Consider the following 19553-nt stretch of genomic DNA (forward strand, 5'->3'; position numbering starts at 1 on the left):
GGGAAAGAGCTTAGAAAGGTAGAAATGGTATTAAATATCAACAACTAGTTGTTTGTATTAAAGGGAACTTGCTTAACCTTGATAGTGGGTGTTTTAAGAAAATAGACCCTAGCCATCATTCTTAATCCTGAAATCCCCTTAAAGTCAAGAACGAAGTAAGGGTTCCCACTGGCATCACTCTCACTCAGCATTAGACTGGAAACTCAAGGCAATTCAGTAGAATAAGAAAAAGAAATAAAAATTAAAGCTTGAGAGGAGGAAACAAAACTGCTATTATTTGTAGAAAATACGATTGTCTACATTAAAAATACAAGAAAACCTACAAATTTAAACTTATAACATTTTTTAAAATACAAACTTGTTTTCTAATACATCAAGGACAGTTAGAAAGTAGAGTTTTAACACATGGATATTTACAAGAGTAACAGTACCTATGGTACCAAAGGATAACATTAATGAAAGATGAGTAAGAAAATTATTTTAAAAATCACAACACTGTTTGAAAGACACAAAAGAAAACTAAATAGATAAACCATGTTCATTGTTTAGAATAATCTATATTGTGAAAATAACGGCTTTCCCCAAATTAATCTGTATACCCAGTATGATCCCAATCAAAATCCCCACAGATTTTTTTGGGTGTATTTTTCTTTTTAAAAAGAGAGCTTGACAAACTGATTCTCAAATTCATATGCAAGAGCCAGTTAAATGAAGCAAGAGCTTAAAATTACTAAAGTAGCTTTTAAAAAGATGATAGAAGGATTCTACTGAGCAGGTCAAAATATATTCTAAAATGATAAATATTATCAAGTTAGGGGAAGGACACTAAAGCTGGACACGATATCTGATCGACATTATATTACAAATCAGCTGGGAGATAATGGGCTATTAAATGAATAATGCTTCCCATATAGGAAAAAATAATTAGATCCCTACTTTATACCACACACAAAGATCAGTTTAAGGTGGATTAAAGATCAGATGTGGAGAACAAACTCTTAAGACTCATAGGAGAAATGTGGAAGACTGTTGGGTTTGGGTAGGATTTCTTAAACAATTTTTTTAAATATGTCAACTTAAAAAGAAAACATTGATAAAACTGACCACAAAAATTTAAAGCATTTATACTACAGAAGTTACTACACAGAGGAAAAGGATAAGTTACAGACAGGGAGAAGATACTAGCAATAAAAATAACAAGATTTTGTCTCTAGAATTTGTAAAGAGCCAGTAATCTACTCCTAGGTATGTATTAGAGAAATTCTCAAATATTGGTACAGTGTAAAATATAGAAAAATGTTCACTGAAATCTTTTCACTTCTTGGATATTAGAAGCAATTAAAATGTCCATTAGTTAAAATTATGAATGAATAAATTGTGGTTTATTAATATACTGGAAGACTATATGGCACTTGAATCACAGGTGTATATATAATATAGGTAATATAAAAAATTTAATGCTGACTGCAAAAAAGGCAAGTTTTGGGAAGACATACAGTAAAACGTTAAATACTTTTTAAATGTGCAGAGTACTGTTAAGTATATTTTGGATATCTTTATTTACAGCTATTTATATAGTGAAAGGCTAAAAACATACATGAAGATGATGAGCTGCAAATCCAGGAGAGGAGTTACCTTCAGTGATAGAGGAAACCAAACAGGATCTAGGAGGGATACTCAAGGATATTCAATTATAACACTTTATTTCCTAAAACACAAAAAGCAAAAAGGTCCATAGTAAATATGACAAATGCTAAATATCACAAGTCTGCATACTTGGGTATGTGTACTATTATTCTCTCTTATGTATATTGAAAATATTTTATAACTATGAATACATTAGAAGCTAAGGGGAGGTTTAATGACCAAATTCTTTCCCTTACCCAGAGAATCGTGGTGCCTCACTCCCACCCCCTCCCCGAGGCTGAGTCTATTACAATTGGTAGACTGTCATGCTGCCCACTGGCAGGTGTCTTGTATGAGCTATTTAACTATTGTGGTTAGTTAAATAGTTAGGTATTATATTGTTTCTTTGGAAAAATTACTTCTGAGTCCCAAATGACGTAATTTTGTGCCATGATATATTGCAGATATTTTGCTGTCATAATTTTTTTGGTACATGTGGTATCTTCCTTTATGGAGAAAGAGACAAGTGACCCACAGAGCAGTTGGCAGGCTGGGTCAGAAGAACAACATCCAGGACGATCTAGGGATTGTGACCCATTCAGCCTGTTGATGATGGTTTTGACACCAAGAGGCGTCTGAATCATCAGCAGAAGATAAAATACTGCTCAGTGGGAGGAGGAACCAAGATGGCAGAGTAGAAGGACGTGCTCTCACTCCCTCTTGTGAGAACACCAGAATCACAACTAGCTGCTGGAAAATCATTGACAGGAAGACACTGGAACTCACCAAAAAAGATACCCCACATCCAAAGACAAAGGAGAAGCCACAATGAGATGGTACGAGGGGCGCAATCACAGTAAAATCAAATCCCATAACTGGTGGGTGGGTGACTCACAGACTGGAGAACATTTATACCACAGAAGTCCACCCACTGGAGTGAGGGTTCTGAGCCCCACGTCAGACTTCCCAACCTGGGGGTCTGGCAACGGGTGGAAGAATTCCTAGAGAATCAGACTTTGAAGCCTAGTGGGAATTGATTGCAGGACTTCGACAGGACTGGGAGAAACAGAGACTCCACTCTTTGAGGGCACACACAAAGTAGTGTGTATATCGGGACCCAGGGGAAGGAGCAGTGACCCCAGGGGAGACTGAACCAGACCTACCTGCTAGTGTTGGAGGGTCTCCTGCAGAGGCCGGGGGGTGGACTGTGGCTCACCGTGGGGGTCAAGGACACTGGCAGCAGAAGTTCTGGGAAGTACTCCTTGGTGTGAGCCCTCCTAGAGTCTGTCATTAGCCCCACCAAAGAGCCCAGGTAGGCTCCAGTGTTGGGTTGCCTCAGGCTAAACAACCAACAGTGAGGGAACCCAGCCCCACCCATCAACAGTCAAGTGGATTAGAGTTTTACTGAGCTCTGCCCACCAGAGCAACAGTCAGCTCTACCCACGACCAGTCCCTCCCATCAAGCCTCTTAGAGAGCCTCATCCACCAGAGGGCAGACAGCAGAAGAAGGAACTGCAGTCTTGCAGCCTGTGGAACAAAAATCACTTTCACAGAAAGATAGGCAAGATGAAAAGGCAGAGGGCTATGTACCAGATGAAGGAACAAGATAAAACCCCAGAAAAACAACTAAATGAAGTAGAGATAGGCAACCTTCCAGAAAAAGAATACAGAATAATGATAGTGAAGATGATCCAGGACCTCGGGAAAAAAATGCAGGCAAAGATCGAGAAGATGCAAGAAATGTTTAAGAAATACCTAGACGAATTAAAGAACAAAGAAACAGAAATGAACAATACAATAACTGAAACAAAAACTACACGAGAAGGACTCAATAGCAGAATAACTGAGGCAGGAGAATGGATAAGTGACCTGGAAGACAGAATGGTGGAATTCACTGCTGCAGAACAGACTAAAGAAAAAAGAATGAAAAGAAATGAAGACAGCCTAAGAGACCTCTGGGACAACATTAAATGCAACAACATTTGCATTATAGGGGTGCCAGAAGGAGAAGAGAGAGAAAAAGGACCAGAGAAAATATTTGAAGAGATTATAGTCAAAAACTTCCCAAACGTGGGAAAGGAAATAGTCACCCTAGTCCAGGAAGCGCAGAGAGTCCCATACAGGATAAACCCAAGGAGAAACACGCCAAGGCACACAGTAATCAAATGGGCAAAAATTAAAGACAAGGAATAATTACTGAAAGCAGCAAGAGAAAAATGACAAATAACATTCAAGGTAACTCCCATAAGGTTAACAGCTAATTTCTCAGCAGAAACTCTACAAGCCAGAAGGGAGTGTCATGATATACTTAAAGTGATGAAAGGGAAGAACCTACAACCAAGATTACTCTACCCGGCAAGGATCTCATTCAGTTTCGACGGAGAAATCAAAAGCTTTACAGACAAACAAAAGCTAAGAGAATTCATCACCACCAAACCAGCGCTACAACAAATGCTAAAGGAACTTCTCTAAGTGGGGAACACAAGAGAAGAAAAGGACCTACAAAAACAAACCCAAAACAATTAGGAAAAGGGTAATAAGAACATACATATCGATAATTACCTTAAACGTGAATGGATTAAATGCTCCAACCAAAAGACACAGACTTGCTGAATGGATACAAAAACAAGACCCATCTATATGCTCTCTACAAGAGACCCACTTCAGACCTAGGGACACATACAGACTGAAAGTGAGGGGTTGGAAAAAGATATTCCATGCAAATGGAAATCAAAAGAAAGCTGGAGGGCTTCCCTGGTGGTGCAGTGGTTGAGCGTCTGCCTGCCAATGCAGGGCACACGGGTTCGTGCCCCGGTCCGGGAAGATCCCACATGTCGTGGAGCGGCTAGGCCCATGAGCCATGGCCACTGAACCTGCACGTCCGGAGCCTGTGCTCCACAACGGGAGAGGCCACAACAGTGAGAGGCCTTTGTACCACAAAAAAAAAAAAAAAAAAAAAAAAAGGTGGAGTAGCTATACTCATGTCAGATAAAATAGACTATAAAATAAAAAATGTTACAAGAGACAAGGAAGGACACTACATAATTATCAAGGGATCAATCCAAGAAGAAGATATAACAATTATAAATATATATGCACCCAACATAGGAGCACCACAATACATAAGGCAACTGCTAACATCTATAAAAGAGGAAATTGACAGTAATACAATAATAGTGGGGGACTTTAACACCTCCCTTACACCAATGGACAGATCATCCAAAATGAAAATAAATAAGGATACAGAAGCTTTAAATGACACAATAGACCAGATAGATTTAATTGATATTTATAGGACATTCCATCCAAAAACAGCAGATTACACTTTCTTCTCAAGTGTGCATGGAACATTCTCCAGGATAGATGACATCTCAGGTCACAAATCAAGCCTCAGTAAATTTAAGAAAATTGAAATCATATCAAGCATCTTTTCTGACCACAACGCTATGAGATTAGAAATGAATTACAGGGAAAAAAACCACAAGCACATGGAGGCTAAACAATACGGTACTAAATAACCAAGAGATCACTGAAGAAATCAAAGAGGAAATCAAAAAATTCCTAGAGGCAAATGACAATGAAAACACAACCTTCCAAAACCTATGGGATGCAGCAAAAGCAGTTCTAAGAGGGAAGTTTATACCTATACAAGCCTATCTCAAGAAACAAGAAAAATCTCAAGTAAACAATCTAACCTTACACCTAAAGGAACTAGAGAAAGAAGAAGAAACAAACCCCAAAATTAGCAAAAGGAAAGAAATCATTAAGATCAGAGCAGGAATAAATGAAATAAAAACAAAGAAAACAATAGCAAAGATGAATAAAACTAAAAGCTGGTTCTTTGAGAAGATCAACAAAATTGATAAACCATTAGCCAGACTGATCAAGAAAAAGAGGGAGAGGACTCAAGTATAATAAAATTAGAAATGAAAAAGGAGAAGTTACAACAGGCACCACAGAAATACAAAGCATCCTAAGAGACTACTACAAGCAACTCTATGCCAATAAAATGGACAACCTGGAAGAAGTGGACAAATTCTTAGAAAAGCACAACCTTCCAAGACAGAACCAGGAAGAAATAGAAAATATGAACAGACCAATCACAAGTAATGAAATTGACACTGTGAATAAAAATCTTCCAACAACAAAAGTCCAGGACCCGATTGCCTCACAGGTGAATTCTGTCAAACATTTAGAGAAGCGCTAACACCCATCCTTCTCAAACTCTTCCAAAAAATTGCAGGGGAAGGAACACTCCCAAACTCATTCTATGAGGCCACCATCACCCTGATACCAAGACCAGACAAAGATACTACAAGAAAAGAAAATTACAGACCAATATCACTGTTGAAAATAGATGCGAAAATCCTCAACAAAATTCTAGCAAACAGAATCCAACAACACGTTAAAAGGATCATAGACCACGATCAAGTGGGATTTATCCCAGGGATGCAAGGATTCTTCAATATACGCAAATCAATCAATGTGATACACCATATTAACAAATTGAAGAATAAAAACCATATGATCATCTCAATAGATGCAGAAAAAGCTTTTGACAAAATTCAACACCCATTCTTGATAAAAACTCTCCAGAAAGTGGGCATAGAGGGAACCTACCTCAACATAATAAAGGCCATATATGACAAACCCACAGAAAACATCATTCTCTATGGTGAAAAACTGAAAGCATTTCCTCTAAGGTCAGGAAGGAGACAAGGATGTCCGCTCTCACCACTATTATTCAGCATAGTTTCGGAAGTCCTAGCCATGGCAATCAGAGAAGAAAAAGCAATGAAAGGATTACAAATTGGAAAATAAGTAAAACTGTCAGTGTTTGCAGATGACATGATGCTATACATAGAGAATCCTAAAAATGCCACCAGAAAATTACTAGAGCTAATCAATGAATTTGGTAAAGTTGCAGGATACAAAATTAATGCACAGAAATCTCCTGCATTCCTATACATTAATGATGAAAAATCTGAAACAGAAATTATGGAAACACTCCCATTTACCATTGCAACAAAAAGAATAAAATACCTAGGAATAAACCTACCTAGGGAGGCAAAAGACCTGTATGCAGAAAACTATAAGACACTGATGAAAGAAATGAAAGATGATACCAACAGATGGAGAGATATACCATGTTCTTAGATTGGAAGAATCAGTATTGTGAAAATGACTATACTACCCAAAGCAATCTACAGATTCACTGCAATCCCTATCAAATTACCAATGGCATTTTTTTATGGAACTAGAACAAAAAGTCTTAAAATTTGTATGGAGACATAAAAGACCCGAATAGCCAAAGCAGTCTTGAGGGAAAAACACGGAGCTGGAGGAAATAGTCTCTCTGACTTCAGACTATACTACAAAGCTACAGTAATCACGACAATATGGTACTGGCACAAAAACAGAAAGATAGATCAATGGAAGAAGATAGAAAGCCCAGAGATAAACCCACACACCTATGACCCACTAATCTATGACAAAGGAGGCAAAGATATACAATGGAGAAAAGACAGTCTCTTCAATAAGTGGTGCTGGGAAAACTGGACAGCTACATGTAAAAGAATGAAATTAGAACACTCCCTAACACCATACACAAAAATAAACTCAAACTGGATTAGAGACCTAAATGTAAGACTGGACACTATAAAACTCTTAGAGGAAATCATAGGAAGAACACTGTTTGACATAATCATAGGAAGTTCTTTTATGACCCACCTCCTAGAGTAATGGAAATAAAAACAAAAATAAACAAATGGGACCTAATGAAACTTCAAAGCTTTTGCATAGCAAAAGAAACCATAAAGAAGATGAAAAGACAACCCTCAGAATGGGAGAAAATATTTGCAAAGGAAACAACGGACAAAGGATTAATGTCCAAAATATATTAACAGCTCATCCAGCTCAATATTAAAAAAACAAACAACCCAATCCAAAAATGGGCAGAAGACCTAAATAGACATTTCTCCAAAGAAGACATACAGATAGCCATGAAGTCCATGAAAAGCTGCTCAACATCACTAATTACTAGAGAAATGCAAATCAAAGCTACAATGAGGTATCACCTCACACCAGTTAGAATGGGCTTCATCAGAAAATCTATAGACAACAAATGCTGGAGATAGTGTGGAGAAAAGGAACGTTCTTGCACTGTTGGTGGGAATGTAAATTGAGTCAGCCACTATGGAGAACAGTATGGAGGTTCCTTAGAAAACTAAAAATAGAATTACCGTATGACCCAGCGATCCCACTACTGGGCATATACCTGGAGAAAACCATAATTCAAAAAGACACATGCACCCCAATATTCATTGCAGCAGTATTTACAAGAGCCAGGTCATGGAAGCAACCTAAATGCCCATCAACAGATGAATGGATAAAGAAGTTGTGGTACATATATGCAATGAAATATTAGCCATAAAAAGGAACGAAATTGAGTCATTTGTTGAGACATGGATGGATCTAGAGACTGTCATACAGAGTGAAGTAAGTCAGAAAGAGAAAAACAAATATCATATATTAACGCATATATGTGGAACCTAGAAAAATGGTATGGATGAACCGGTTTACAGGGCAGAAGTTGAGACACAGATGTAGAGAACAAATGTATGGACACCAAGGGGGGAAAACCGCCGTGGGGTGGAGATGGTGGTGTGCTGAATTGGACGATTGGGATTGACATGTATACACTGATGTGTATAAAATTGATGGCTAATAAGAACCTGCAGTATAAACAAACAAACAAAAAAACAACTAATACTAAACTTTCTTTGGGTTATTTGTATGGAAATATGTTAATATAAATGTTTCAGATATTACATGAAATTTCTGAAAATCTTACATGTCCTGGTATAATGTTATAAGTAATAATTCTAGTTAATACTTTAAAATATATATCTCAGAAATAACTAAATTTCCTTGTCAATTGCATTATTATGAACTTTCATCAAATCTTTAACCATGGTCATTTTTAAGTCTTTTGTCATTTACAGACAGTTCTGGGTGTACTCTCATGCTTTTGCAAAAATGTTCCTATAAAAGGGTTTCACCTTCAAGGAATTCATGGAAAAGACTCTGACAAGCACAGGTTTCTGGTAACTGACTATACGGCTGAACTGAATCAATAAGCATTTTCAGAACTCTAATGGAAAACTGATGAATTCATAAAGGTGCTCACAAATGATCAACATGAAAAATAAATTAATTACATGGGACTGAGTGAACTGATTATAATTTTTATGACTTTCTGTTTTAATAAAAAAAAAAATGCTGCTCGGTGGTGCTCTGCAGCAAGTATTATCAATTCCAAAGAATTAAAACAGAGCTCACTTAAGTTGCATATTTACTTGACTCTTTCTCTTCCATTCTGACTGGTGCTCATCAGATTAAGTCATTGAACCCCCAAAGACCCCAGCCTTACTCCCCACTATCCCTCACAAGTAGAATTTTCTGGGCACAGCCCTGGGTCACTAAGAAGTAAGCCCATTATTACAGCCAGTAAAAGGTACCCTTTTGAGCTGGAATGATCAGCAACATTTCTCTTCTTCTGGTCAGGTGTCCTCAGACTGGATTGTTTATAAACTTATTATTTCCCCCTGTTGTCATACAGGTACAATTCAGCTTCACTGATGGTGGTTTGGGAGTAAGTAGCCTTTCTCATAATTAGAAAATGATCTTCTGACAGGATAAAGCTGGAAATTGCTCTCTTTGTGAAATGAGCAGGTCTTTGTCTGAAAGATTGATTCAATTTTCACTGCCATAACTGGTAGCAGAATTGCCAGACCAGTTTGGTAACTGGATTGAACTTTTCCTACAGGAATTGTGTAGCTGTCCAGCTGCAGAAACACAAGTTCACTCCCCCATTGTTGGTTTTCTGACAGCTTTTTCCGTAGAGTAGTTTGAAGAGTGGAGAGCCCTGTTTTTGAGACAGAGAAGTGTTTTTCACACCTGAAGTGTAATTTCACACCTCGTGTTTCTCAGCAGATAACTGCATAAAATAACATATCAAAACAGAATAGAAAAAGATCAACAAAGAAAGAAAACTGCTGGTTGTAATTTGTTTCCTATCTTACAATGCTCTTGTAGAGAACAGTAAATTACAGAGCTCTGGGTTTACACTTTAAAAAGTTTGACTGGTTGTTAGGTGGGAAAGTGAGCAGTAAACACTAATCAGCATTTAGCCTACATTGAACAGAATGTACAGAATGATAAAATTCGGGAAACACCGGAATTTGTAGGTTTTTTTTTAAAGGATAGGACACATAAATTAGTGGTAAAAACTGTAGTTAAGAGTAAGTCAAGAGGGCTTCCCTGGTGGCGCAGTGGTTGAGAGTCCGCCTGCTGATGCAGGGGACACGGGTTTGTGCCCCGGTCTGGGAAGATCCCACATGCCGTGGAGCGGCTGGGCCCGTGAGCCATGGCAGCTGAGCCTGCACGTCCGGAGCGTGTGCTCCGCAATGGGAGAGGCCACAACAGTGAGAGGCCCGCGTACCGGGAAAAAGGGGAAAAAAAAAAAAAAAAAAAAAGAGTAAGTCAAGAAATTGGTAAATGATTTTAATAAAAATAGAATTTTCTTAGCATATAATTTTCTTTGTAATTATCCATTCAGGAATTTTAGTAAAAGTAATAGACGATGTTAGTACTTACTTTCTATAAATGACTAAACCTATGATGCTAGTCACCATCTCATGGCATTCTAGTGCAGGTGTTATAAAATGAGGGGTTTAGCTCCAGTTTGCAAGTTTGAAAACTTAAGTCCAACAGAAAAAAGAAAGTTGAGCCTCCTGGCTGCTCATAGACATTCATTACAAAATATTTAATATTTACTGAGTGTCTACCACATGTTAGGCATTACCCCAGGCACGCGGTACAGTGGTAAACAGGGCAGTCTCTCTTTCTCCCATCTGGGAACTGACAGTTTTGCAGACAAATAAGCAGGCAATGGAAATACTGGGTAATAAGTGCTGAGAGAGGCTAAAACTAGATTTTGATGGAGCCCACAGATGGTCAGCATGGGGGCAAGTGGTCAGCAAAGATTCCAGGATAAAGTGACATCCAAACTAAACTAATGAATAGAAGTCGTGTGAAGGTAGATATCATTCGGGATATCAGGGCATGTATAGCTTATGCAGGAGTGAAAGGGAGAGACAGCAGAGTGGGTTGGAAGGATAAGGTATTCAGTGTAGTGGGGATGCAGTGTATAAAGGCAACGGTGGTGCATAATGAAACTGGAAGATAAAAGTGTCAGGGTATGTGGTCTATACCGAGAAATTTAGCTTTTATCCTGAGACTAGTGGGATGTATTGAAGGTTTAGTCTGTGTTTATTAGGGAGAGTGACACAACCAGATCTGCATTTTACAAAGACCCCTCTGACAATCCAGTGAGTGGAGATCAGTGAAGAAACATGCAGTAATGCAGGTGGGAAATGCTGGTGACCTGAGCTGATGGTGTACACTGAGAGTTCAGTGGCATTGGGATGCAAGGAAGTGGGTGGATTTGGGAGCTATTGAGGAGGTAGAATCAACAGAACTTGGTGGTTGATTGACTGGACTAGGGGTAAGGAAGCCAGTCTAGTCAAAAATGCCATCCTGAGTTCTGACTTGGGTACTTGAGCAGATGATGCTACCATTCACAGGGCTGGAGAGTACTAAAACAGCAAGTTTTTAAGAGTTGGAGACGTGATGAGTGTGAGATGGGATTTCCACAAGAAGAAGTATGATATTCAGTTAGATCTTGAGCTTGGGAGGGAAATCTAGGCCAGAGATACAGATCTGGTAGTTGTCACTGAGTGGATAACATGGTCCAAAGAATATGTAGAGAATGAGATGAGAAGAGACTCTTTAGGCATAAACAGCCCTTTGACAATGAAAAGAAAGGCACATAGAGCAAAATGTATATTTATAGTTACATAAATGTGGATGAAGAACTGTGCATGTCCACAAATACCATTGCACACGTGCCTGTGCATGTACATACCCTTGCACATACAGAGCTTCTAATGAACATCAGCAAGGTGCCCCATGGTGGGCCGCATGAAACATTAAGCATAAAGGTAGTAATCCCTTTCCTGAAGAGCTCATGTAAGATGTGTTAGTCCTACAGCAAGTTCCGGGCCTAAAGATGCTGTTCAGTATGTTAAAAAGGAAAAATGTACAGCCCGTGTAGATATTGCAATTAAACTAGCAAAACGGAAGGCACTGACGTTTTCTCATTTCCATTGTTTCCTCAGATACATATGGAAAGCTCTTTCTTCTCAGTTCTGTGGGTCAAGAGATGTCCCGCTGCAAGACATCCATCCGACGTGGTCAGCCCAATCCTGTCTATAAGGAGACCTTTGTTTTCCAGGTGGCCCTCTTTCAGCTCTCTGACGTTACGTTGGTGATTTCTATGTATAACAGGCGTACCATGAAGCGTAAAGAGATGATTGGTTGGATTGCTCTGGGTCAAAACAGTAGTGGAGGGGAGGAGCAAGACCATTGGGAGGAAATGAAGGAGACCAAAGGGCAGCAGGTCTGCAGGTGGCACACTTTACTCGAATCCTAGGTTTGCCAAGAGGTGTTTGTGGGCTATACCTACCCTGGTGACCCGTGTTTTGAGTACTGATACCAACTCAGTGCTTGCTGGCAGGCTTTTGTTAAAGACAGGCTTTAAGTAGGGATTGGATTCTACTAGACCCTAGGACATTCTGGGGGTGGAGGGATCTTTGGGTTTCTCAAAGGTTTGATTTGGATTTAAATACTGTAATTTTTTTTAAAAGCCCATATGCACTGTCGAGTACACTTTATTGGAAATGTTATTGTAGTTGAGAAGAATGATGTTGAGTTAATTTCTCTTAATAGGTTATTAAATTTTGGTTCAGGCTATGGAATGAAGCTTCTCTGGCTGTCTCTGCTCCCTTAGATTGCAAGGGAGATGTTAAAAGTTACTGTTTGTAACCACTTGTGTGTAGGAATCAGAATTTTCTTGGTATGGGTCAAAATACTCCAAAATACAGGAATGAACCTGACGCCGAGGTTCATAGAAGAATGTAACTGTCATCCATAATCCCCTATTTCATGTTTTTCTCTTTATAAAAAAACCCTTCATTTATTTGCCTAACAAATAAATGTTAAAAACTTACACTTACGAAGCAAATTTGTATGAATTAAATACCTCTTTGTTTATCTCATTTATATATTGTGGTTTCCTATGAGATTTGGTTAGGTGACCCATTTTGAAACTAAAAAAGAATTCAAAAACTACTGTTGTAAGACAACTTGTCTCCTTTTGAGTATGTAAGATTTCAAAATTAAAACTTTCTAGGTTTTTATGCTATTTTTCTCACCTAATAAATTCTTACAGAATGAGAAGAAAACCGAAAAACCTATTAAGTCATGGAGGTATTGATTTTTCTGAATCTAGTGTTCTCCTTCTAGATTATGCTTTTTCTATATTCAGTACAATATACTCACTCATACATATATTTTGATTCTGTGTTTGCATGTAACCATACTTTTTTAATGCCATATTTTCCATCATCAGAGCATAGTAAATTATATACAATGGATCTTTAATAAATGTTGATTTGATTGACTCTTAGAAATGAACATGCTATAACACCTGTGAATGAAGAATATTTTCAGTTTGTAAGTAACGACCCTAATTCTTCTTCGAGCATTTGAAGTGCCTATAATTGTCATTTTTTTCGTGGTATTTGCAGCAACATATATTAGTCACTACTTGTATTTTGGGCACGTGCCATTTAGAACACTGATCATGTATGGTTATGAGCATGAAATTTTACTTCTGACTGACTTTTACATTTTTGTGCAGTGCATGTTTATTTTCCTAGATCTGAGCCCTTAATTTCAATTACTTTAAATTGGCAGTAATAAGAAAAGGGAAGGAATGCGTGTACATGTAACACTGAGCCCCATGTGCAGCTCTTCTGAGCAATTGCTCTCACTTATTTTTAGCTTTTATGTTTCATTGTTGACTTTTTGCTGTCTGTGGGAAGAGTGATAGCTAGTGATGGATGTATACAGTTAAAAACACATAACTCCTCCTCAGCTCTACATTTTGACAGATTGTAAACGTAGGCTGTAACGCTTGAAGCACATATTTATTCCTTACAGCATGTAACGGTTATCCTGACAAGCCCAGACTAAGACACAGGATAACTCGACTCTGATTTGAAGCTTTTGAAAGAAGTGATTTCATATGGAAGAATCAGAATTAGAAAAATAAATGAATATCTTAATTTCTTTTCAGGTCATGGGAGTTTCGGGTATAATGCTGCTCAGTTATTGGGAATAAGTAGTAAAACCATGCTCCTTTGGGGTTTTCCCCTACCTTGCTTTGGAAGACCTCAAAGTGCTTTTCCAACATCATATCCATTAACTGCTGAGTGGTCGTTGCAGTGCGGCTGTGTCGTCGAGTAGAACTGAGTGCAATTGATTAAGTAGCAGCACAAAGAATTGGCTTTTCACATCCCTTACTCTCTTTATGCGCTTGTGCTTAAAGGGAAGCAGAGCAGCCTTGTTATGCTTTCCTTTATGCAGTGACATAAAAGCAGCATTCACTTTAAAATTTACATTTGAAAAAATCTGCATCTATTGTACAGACAGGCCTGGATTTTTTCTCCTCATATTTTCCTGCTCTATGTTTTGCTGCGTCCCTTGTCTCATAGAGCCCAATAATCATCTGTACCTCATTTACTGCTGCCTTGCCTCACCATTTCTAAGGTTTTCTGCTGGTGTAGTGAAAATATCCTTGTGTGTTTGATCTGCTTTCTAATAGTCTGCTTATGGTACAGTTTACAGAAATGTTAAGGGAAGAATGCCTGAAAAGCATTTTTCATTTGTATAATTTTGCTATGTTGGTGCTATTTACCATGTAGGATGCATGTACGTCTTTAATATCTAGCAACATTCACCCTAAAGCTGATTGTATAAATATAAAATGCTAATGACAAGATACATCAAAATATGAGGTGAATTTTTTTTACATAGACTTGAAATTCTGGTTTAGTAAAATCTTTTCCTTTTGTGCACTTAAATTTCCTTATTTTCTTGGCAAAGTCTGGGCACAATGCGCTTAACATGTTTTTCACTTGAGCTTTTATATCTGCATTTGCTTTTCAAGGGAGTTATGAAAGATAATTAGTTGGTTCTGCCGTGTTAAAGCTGCTTTTGCCTATTTCATCTATAGCTGATAATTAATATCTCATAGGGACATACGAAATTGAAGGACTAATATTTGTTGCTTGAGTAGTCCTTTCCATGAGTTTTTCCTGAAGAGAATGCTTTTAAAATACTATTGTGGAGGGTGAATGATGCACTAGGTTTATGGAAAGCTGGTTTACAGCGTGCCTTCTTTCAGGGAATGAGTTTACACTGAATCGAGAAGTGCCCATTTCCCCAAACACGGTGGTGACTCTTGCGTTCTCTGCGCCCCTCTGACTATTGTTGAATTTTTAAATGGGCCATTCACCAGGCAGCTGAGCACCTGCTCTCACTTCTCTCCTTCACTGGCTCCCAGTGTGATGTACAGTTGTTTTGGAACCTCTTTTTGCTCCTGTTGCATAACTTATGAGGGGGGAGGTCTTGCCTTTCTTAACAGAAAAAGAGCTTGTAATGCCTTTGGAAGTAACAGACCTGGCATTCCACCTGTGCAAAGTTTGAGAAATAATCCCCGCCATGATGGGAAGAGAAAAAGAGAGCATCGTACTGCATTGTCGCTCACTTTAGGCACTGTTCACTCTGCAACTCCTTCCATGACAGTGACGTATTGACCTCAAACGTTGGTATTCTCCACAGCGCTAGGTGCTACAGCGAGCCTGAAACAAAGCCTCTGCCTTTGCAACATGTAGCACCCACAGTATTTTATAAATTGTTAACAAGTCTCGGTCAGTCACTGTGTTTTACATCCTGGCTGTACCACATGGTCTTAGCTGACAACCAAAACTCTTTTCTTTTCAAGTAATGCATTGTTTAAGTTGAAACTCCCATCAGGTTAAGTGAAAATCCTTCTCTGATAGCCACTGAATTGATTAAATTCATGGTTCAGTGTGGACCATGGAACTGGGGGTTTCTGAAAAGCCTGGCTCTCCTTTTGCATCAGAGGGCTTAGTACATGAAGATCAAAAAAGTGAGTAAGAAAAGATTATTCGTAGATGACATAAAACCAAATGCAGGCATATCCTTTAATGGTGAAGAAACAGGGCTAGAAATTACATGTGGTCCCTCCTCTCACCTTTGAGTAAACTGTGACTAAAGAGCATTCCATTCTGTTTGATCCACAATGAAAGCAAATGATAGATAATCCTGAAATGGCAGAAGTATTTTTTACTGTATTAAAAATCATTTGTGTGTTCCGAAGAGAAAAGTTAGGCAAAACTATAAAACAAACATTATATAGCATGAGTATGGAAGAATTAAAGAATAAATAAATATGCTAGATACTGCCAGCATCTATTGCGTATATGCAAGAAGAGTAAACAAATGTAAACCAAAAGCCATTTTAGATTAAGTATCATTTTTCACAACTTGTGGAATTCTGGAAAATACTTTAAGATGGGGAGAATGAAATTGGTGTAACGCAACTCAGAGAAGTTGGCACAGGCTGTGGTCTTAGCCTGGGTTTGGATGAACTTTGCCTACTGTGTGGCCTTAAGAAAATTACTTAGCCAGCCTGTGACCCTGTTTATTCAACTGGAAAATGGAAACAATTCCTACCTCATAAGGTCTTGTGTTTTTTTTTTTTCCCAATAATGAAATAACAGCATAGAGATGGGCATATGGTAACCATTCAGTGTTGCCCTCTCACAATCATGCTTTAAAAAAATGCTTTTAAGATTTGTTTCTCTTTCTAGTGAAAGTAATAGTAATGCGAGAGAAAAACTGATAACAATTTTCAGATACTTTAAAAAGGGTAGGCACATGAAGCTAGTCTGGAAGGTAGCTATGCTCACCACTATACCACTGACACTACATGAAGCTAGTCTGAATTTGGGGCAACCTCAACCGAGATAAGCCTGGTGTATGGAGGAAACTGAGTCTTAATAAACCCCCAGTGAGGTATAATGACCAAATCTTTTATCCACCCTGGTGCTTTTGTGCACATCTTGGTAAATCACACTCATGGCGTCTCCTCACACCCAGCTCTTCTCTACTGTTCATATGTGGACAGAGCACCTTGTTCCCATCAAAAGAGTTGATAAAGATGGCAACTTGAGTACCTATTTCAACTTCGATCTGAAAAGTAAAATAAATAATGTGGCACTATACTGACACTTTTCAAAATGGGCAACATTCTTTTTTTGGGCTTATGTTACATATCCATATTATATACTTAGAGGTAAAAAATTTTAAAGATCTAATAATGCAGCTATTCAAACTTACCTAACTGTTCAACTGGGAAGTAATAGGACCAATTATTTATCTGTTTCCCTCCAGAAGTCATAATTCAAAGGAATTCTATCAGGGTTGAACCTCGTTTAGAATGGTTTTTAAGAGTGACCTGTTGATGTAATAGAAAATGTGTTCAGTTGTTCTCTGGTGTTCAAACCTTAAGTAAAGAAGAGAGTTTCCTGAGAACTTAGAAGAGCCTTTGTGGACATTTGATCTGAAGAAGTGGTCAGCAGCAAACCTCCTCATGATGGGCATAACCAGGTGCCGTGAACCAGTCACGCATATGGTGGTTTTAAATTGAGCAGGGTTCTGGGATGGGGAAGTGTGAGGCCACATTCCCAAAGTTGCCAGATTGCCAAAGTGTTGACTCAAGTCCTACGATTCTCAGTTAAGGAGGGACATGAAGAAATTGGAGAAGGATCACTTAGGGATTTGAGTTGGGAATAATTTAGCACGGAGGGAAGTTAAAGGGGTTGGATAGGTATTGAGAAAGCTGAGGAGTGATTTCTAGGAACAGTTATCCAGAATGTAAAGAGCTCTTACCAAGAGGATGACTCAGCCCCTCTCTTCTTGACATGTGGACAGAGTCAGAGCTTCCACCTAAAGCAAGTCAAGAGGGTTTAACTGAGATATAAGGAGAATGATATGAAGAGGGCTTTGCGCTAATTCACAATGTATTCTTTGGATTTCCTTGTCTCTTTGGGATAGCACAGGACTTAAAAATCTTTTTGGAGTGCGGTGACTACACTTTGAAGCAATGTCACAATAAAAACAGCAATGCTTACCAACATACAATTGTTCAATTAGTCTAATCATGGACCATGAAAAGTCAAGTTTCTTGTTTTGCGTTATTGGAAACAGGTGAAATGTATCAATGCAATGTATTGGAAAAATCCTCTAGGAAACCCAGGACTTGGAGTAGGCCTTGGTCACATTGCAGGGGAATCACCAAGGGAGATCACAGAATCATCACCTTTGGAAGTCTTTTAAAATAGAAACATAAAAAAAAAAAAAAGAAAAGAAACATCTGCATGAGCTGTGGGTTCCGACTAAAGGGGAACAGCAGGGCACCCAGGAAGACAGCCTTTCTAAAGCTCCTTCTCACCCTAATATTTTTATATGTAACCTCCAAACAGGATCAACAATAACAGTACTCCAGGCCTGCCCTCTTCCCCTTTGGCCATTTTTCCACATTGAATTTTCTCTGCATCATAGAAGGCTTTTGCCAGGGAGTGCCTGCTCAGGCTTTGTTTAGGTGACTTTGGGGGATGCCTGCAGATTCCAGGTGAGTTTCCTTTCCTATGATACTTTGTTTTTGTTTCCCTCAGATCACAAAGCAGTATCCTAGACACACAGACAATAATCAGCTCTATTTATAGCCACTGTGAGACCTGTAAAACAGCTTGAGCCTTAACAGAACAAATTCAGAGGCAGGCACGGAGGCCTAGGGACACTCATAGAATAAAACAATGCTGCCTGCTCTCCATAACTCACTAAGGCTGCCTTCCGGTGTCTCCATGGGGGTTTTATGCCTTCAAATGAGGGTGTTATCAATTGTACTTTAAAGACGGTGAGAAGGGTGTCTTCCCATTGGTATCACCATACTTATGCAGTATTTTTGTTTACTTCATTTTCCCCTTAAAGTATCTACTTGCTCTATTTTATTGTCTTAGTTTATATAAAATGTATTCATTCAAAAGATATTAAGTACATTATATCCCAGACTCTGGGCTAGGGGCTGGAGAATAGCAGGTGAGGAAAACAGCTTGAGCCGAATAATCATTTTTGTTTCTAAATATTTATTTAATATATTTATTTTTAGAACAGACTATTGAATGCTCTTTGCAAGGCAGTAAGTGACACAGTTCTTATGAGCTCAGTGATTTAATAGTTGAAAGGCACGGCTACCTTGTACTTTTTGAAAAAGTGACGTGGACAGAGGCTGCCAGATAAAGGGGTGACACTATGAACAAAGATACCTGCTTGCTCCTCTGCCTCTTTTGGTTAAAATTTGTCTTAGACATTATACACTAGGCACATTTGGGGCATCCTATGAAATGGGTAAATGTCAACATTGGGGGTGTCCCTATCTTGGCAGATGGACCAATAATTATTTTCTAGTCTCAAAGAATTTAAAATCAGGGTGGATCTAACTCTTAATGCTTTCAATTTTGTAACAGAAGGCAAAACTAGGATTTTTTCCAGTGGATTTATTGTAATTCTTGTAATTCTTAACGTCATAAAAATTTATCTCAAATATATACTAAACATGTCGCAATCCACAGAAGTCAGAATGTGTGGTGGCCTACATCATCAAAAAATCTACAAACAATAAACGCTGGAGAGGGTGTGGAGAAAAGGGAACCCTCTTGCACTGTTGGTGGGAAAGTAAATTGATATAGCCAGTATGGAGAACAGTATGGAGGTTCCTTAAAAAACTAAAAATAGAATTACCATATGACCCAGCGATCCCACTACTGGGCATATACCCAGAGAAAACCATAATTCAAAAAGAGTCATGTACC

At 38.5% G+C, this 19553-nt stretch overlaps 1 protein-coding gene across 1 annotated transcript in view; it reads left to right on the forward strand.

The window, feature by feature from the left end:
- Positions 1–12271, forward strand: part of SYT16 (synaptotagmin 16) — a 116416-nt gene extending 104145 nt beyond the window's left edge. Inside the window, exon 6 of the mRNA XM_007471703.1 lies at positions 11868–12271. Within this exon, the coding sequence (XP_007471765.1) occupies positions 11868–12181 (314 nt within the window). The 3' untranslated portion in view covers positions 12182–12271. The remainder of the gene's footprint in view (positions 1–11867) is intronic.
- The last annotated feature ends 7282 nt before the right edge of the window (positions 12272–19553 follow it).

This window comes from Lipotes vexillifer, unplaced genomic scaffold, assembly GCF_000442215.2.
Source record: "Lipotes vexillifer unplaced genomic scaffold, Lipotes_vexillifer_v1.1 scaffold531, whole genome shotgun sequence".
In the NCBI taxonomy this organism is placed as follows: domain Eukaryota; kingdom Metazoa; phylum Chordata; class Mammalia; order Artiodactyla; family Lipotidae; genus Lipotes; species Lipotes vexillifer.